The following is a 3,410-nucleotide window of genomic DNA, read 5'->3' on the forward strand; positions in this document are numbered from 1 at the left end:
CACACACACACACACACACACATCTACACAAACGTCCACACACCCCCACATGAGCGCACTCAGACAAAAACACCAAAACATCTACCCCAACACACACCTGTAGATAGACCAAAGGCAGGGTGCCCGCACAGTCAGCATTGGGGTATGCCATGCCGTAGCCGATCGTGGTTTGAGTCTCGATGGAGAAGAGAATGGCCCCTGGGTAGGACTTGACCCCCAGCAAACAGAACTCGTGGTTTGGGTTGTCCAGGTTGTCAAAGTCACCGTTGTTGAAGGCCATGAGCCACCAGAACACGGAGAATACCTTTGCACGGGAACAGTTGGGGCCATTATTTTATTTTGATTTCCGACTGATGTCATGATTTATCTTTTATTTAGTCGTTTCTCTTTGATTTCAAATATTTCAATTCTTTCTTTCTCGTCGAAAGGTTTCCTTGTCTGAATTGCTGATACTGGGATCGAAATGTTACTGAGTGTTTTGCTACGTCTTCTATTAAAGAGTACGGTTGTCAACTTTCCGTAATATTGTTGGGTTTATTTTGAAAAGATTATTTTTGTTTACAACAAAATGTTTATTTTATTTTTATTTTAAAATTTTTACAGAGGACGGTAGAAAATAGAAAATGATGGAATAAGAACGTGAACTTCAAGTGTTTGAACACTTAGCAATACAATGTGGGTTATTATAACATGTGTTCAGGAACATAACTCCCTCATTGCTGTAGTTTCTTAGCATTAGCTTCATAAATAAAATACGACGGTTCAATGTAAATATTTGCAGAGAGAAAACAATGGAAGAATAAAAAGTAGAGTGATACTAACCATGAACGTTACAAGGAAGACGTTGAAGAGGATGGCCAAAGCGTAACGCCATTCTAGGTCAATAAGGGTGATGTATAAGTCCGCCAGGTATTTCCTCTTGTGTTCACTGAGCCCGGCTGCGTATACCCTGTTAGTCACACAAGAGAACCGGGTTGGACTAAAAACTAATTTTTAAAGTTTTAGTAAGAGTTTTAAGGTACTTGAGATGCAATAAGGTCGTATAAGTGCCGAAGATTAGAGGTGTTATAAGAGAGTAACAAATACATTAAAACGAAGGACTGTAAATAAGGAAGATAGATGTTCAATAGGAACGAAGGAGCAAACAACAACAGAGCACCCGCCAACCACTCACTCTAAAAATTATATTTCTGTTGTCACATGATAAGCTTCAGTTATGATGCTGTGAAAATAAAAGGGCTATGTATAGCAATTGCACAGCACGATAAGGTTTACAGAATGATTCTACTTTGTAAAAACAAAAAGCTTTGATTGATATACCACAAAGTCATTGGACATTATGTTTTAGAAAGAGCTAGTAGTTTTTGTGACTTCTGATGCTGAATAACATCCAACCAAAACAACACAACTTTCTTAATTTACCCTAGTCAACAAACCTGTATCCACCATTCTTTGTTACCAAAGCCTTTCGCTTGTCCTCTGGGTCGATCTTTTTACACAAGGATGATAAGTTGCAACATTTCTCGCTCAAGTTTTGCCACCAGCGCTTAGGACGAGGGACGTTCTGTTCGGGGTCTGAGAAGAGGAAGAGAGTCCCTCCCAGCTCTGGTTGGTCTGGTAGATCTGTGCTAGAGGTCGCCCTGTAATCATCATCATCATCATCATCATCATCATCATCATCATCATCATCATCATCATCCCTTCCACCACCACCTCAACCGCTACCACCACCGTCTCATCATGATGCTCAGAACCTCACGTTCTTTTTCACCTCTTACACAATAACTTCATAGTCATAAATAACTTTTAATAATAAATGAATGTGTGAAAAACTGAATACGTAAATGAATAAACGAATAATAAATAAATAAATAAATAAATAAATAAATAAATAAATAAATAAACAGTTAGCAGTGCCCTTCCATCTCAGCCCTCTCCATGTACTTCAGATACACACGAACAAATAACTAAACGTAGGCCTACTTTCATAAGAAAACGTCACTCACCTTGTAGCGGTGCGCATCCCAGTCTGTTTTTTACGCATTTTTGTTCTATATTCTGAGAAGTTTTCTCCTCTGTTTGCCAACTGTTAGATTTCTGGATTGGGATTTCTGCTACACCTCAATAATCTGCATAGACATAGACGTATGGTACGTGATACCAAGAATCAAAATACCACAAAGAATAGTCTACTTAGAAATTTTACTTAAGTATAAAAGATAACTCAGACTGTCATATAAACGTTTTATATCATTTAACTTTAATCCCATGAGCCCGTGGAAGGAAGCAGTTCTGCAACACAAAATGGTACTCCAAAACTTGAAGATAACATTAATTGACTTCTGAATCCATACCCCTCCCCAAAACGACCTCCGTCAAAGGTTGAATATTTCAAGATAGTTCACTCCTCTATTTGAATATTATTATTAGAAATGCGCTCCAAACCTGAATAATCAATATCTTTATATTTCATAGTGTGGTGTTTCTTTTGTTTGAAAAAAGGAACAAGATCCTTCCAAAAGATGAATTGCAGCTTGAGAAATGAAGCAAAAACATTTTTGTCAGCGCAGGTGACAACATCTGTGTCAAAGCATTAATTTAAAGAGAGTGGACCATCTTGTAGTGTATTGTCTATGCTTACACCCAGCTAGTGTCAGTGTCTTATGTCAGTGTCTTATGTGATGGAGGTGTATGGTAGAGATTTACTCCTCGTCATTATAAACCAACTTTGCCCCCACAATCTGCCTGCTGGGTTGTTTTTTTTCTGTGCTCGGCTTTTTTAACGTGATGGTTAGACTCGTCCTACAGCACGTCGAAGGAAGCACAGGAAGCCCACCTCCTAAATTATCTCAGTTGTCTCGATGGAGGCATAAAGAACCCACATTTATTTTCGAACGCCGAAGGCGTGACTTCGATTCTCGCAAGAGAAAAATTGTCTGTCTGCATGGATGATGTAGGCCACTCAGCCGGATAAGTCAAAACAGCCCGCTTCCAGTATTATATAATTAGAGTGGATGGGGACATACGACTAGTAGAACCAGATCGCAAAGTTACGTCCTACTCCGGAACATTTATGACAAGCAAAAACATAAAAGAAGGAATTATTATAGTCATATCAAGGGAAAAACAGTAGAGGTGGGTAACTCAAAACCAAATTGAATGAAAAGGGGAGATCAATGCTAAGACTAGAAAAAAACTCCAGCTGCCATTATAAAGTTCTATATCATACACACAAAGAATACGTCAAGTGCTGACGTGGCCATAAAAAGACGAAAGATAATACTCACCTCCATATCAAAGAACACTTAACGATAACAATATTGTACATTTGCAAATAATGCGCATCACGGAAAAAAATATGCTTAGCGCACATTAAACATTATATTTGTATCGCCAATATATTTATATAT

The 3,410-nt window shown here is 38.4% G+C and overlaps 1 protein-coding gene across 1 annotated transcript in view; it reads right to left on the minus strand.

The window, feature by feature from the left end:
* LOC101856217 (ATP-sensitive inward rectifier potassium channel 10) overlaps positions 1-2,124 on the minus strand; it is a 6,927-nt gene extending 4,803 nt beyond the window's left edge. The window contains exons 1-4 of the mRNA XM_013088559.2: positions 2,007-2,124; positions 1,437-1,640; positions 823-949; positions 98-304 (exon numbers count right to left, since the gene is read on the minus strand). Of these exons, the coding sequence (XP_012944013.1) occupies positions 98-304; positions 823-949; positions 1,437-1,640; positions 2,007-2,044 (576 nt within the window). The 5' untranslated portion in view covers positions 2,045-2,124. The remainder of the gene's footprint in view (positions 1-97; positions 305-822; positions 950-1,436; positions 1,641-2,006) is intronic.
* Between the last annotated feature and the right edge of the window lie 1,286 nt (positions 2,125-3,410).

Source organism: Aplysia californica, unplaced genomic scaffold (genome assembly GCF_000002075.1).
Source record: "Aplysia californica isolate F4 #8 unplaced genomic scaffold, AplCal3.0 scaffold00761, whole genome shotgun sequence".
Taxonomy (NCBI): domain Eukaryota; kingdom Metazoa; phylum Mollusca; class Gastropoda; order Aplysiida; family Aplysiidae; genus Aplysia; species Aplysia californica.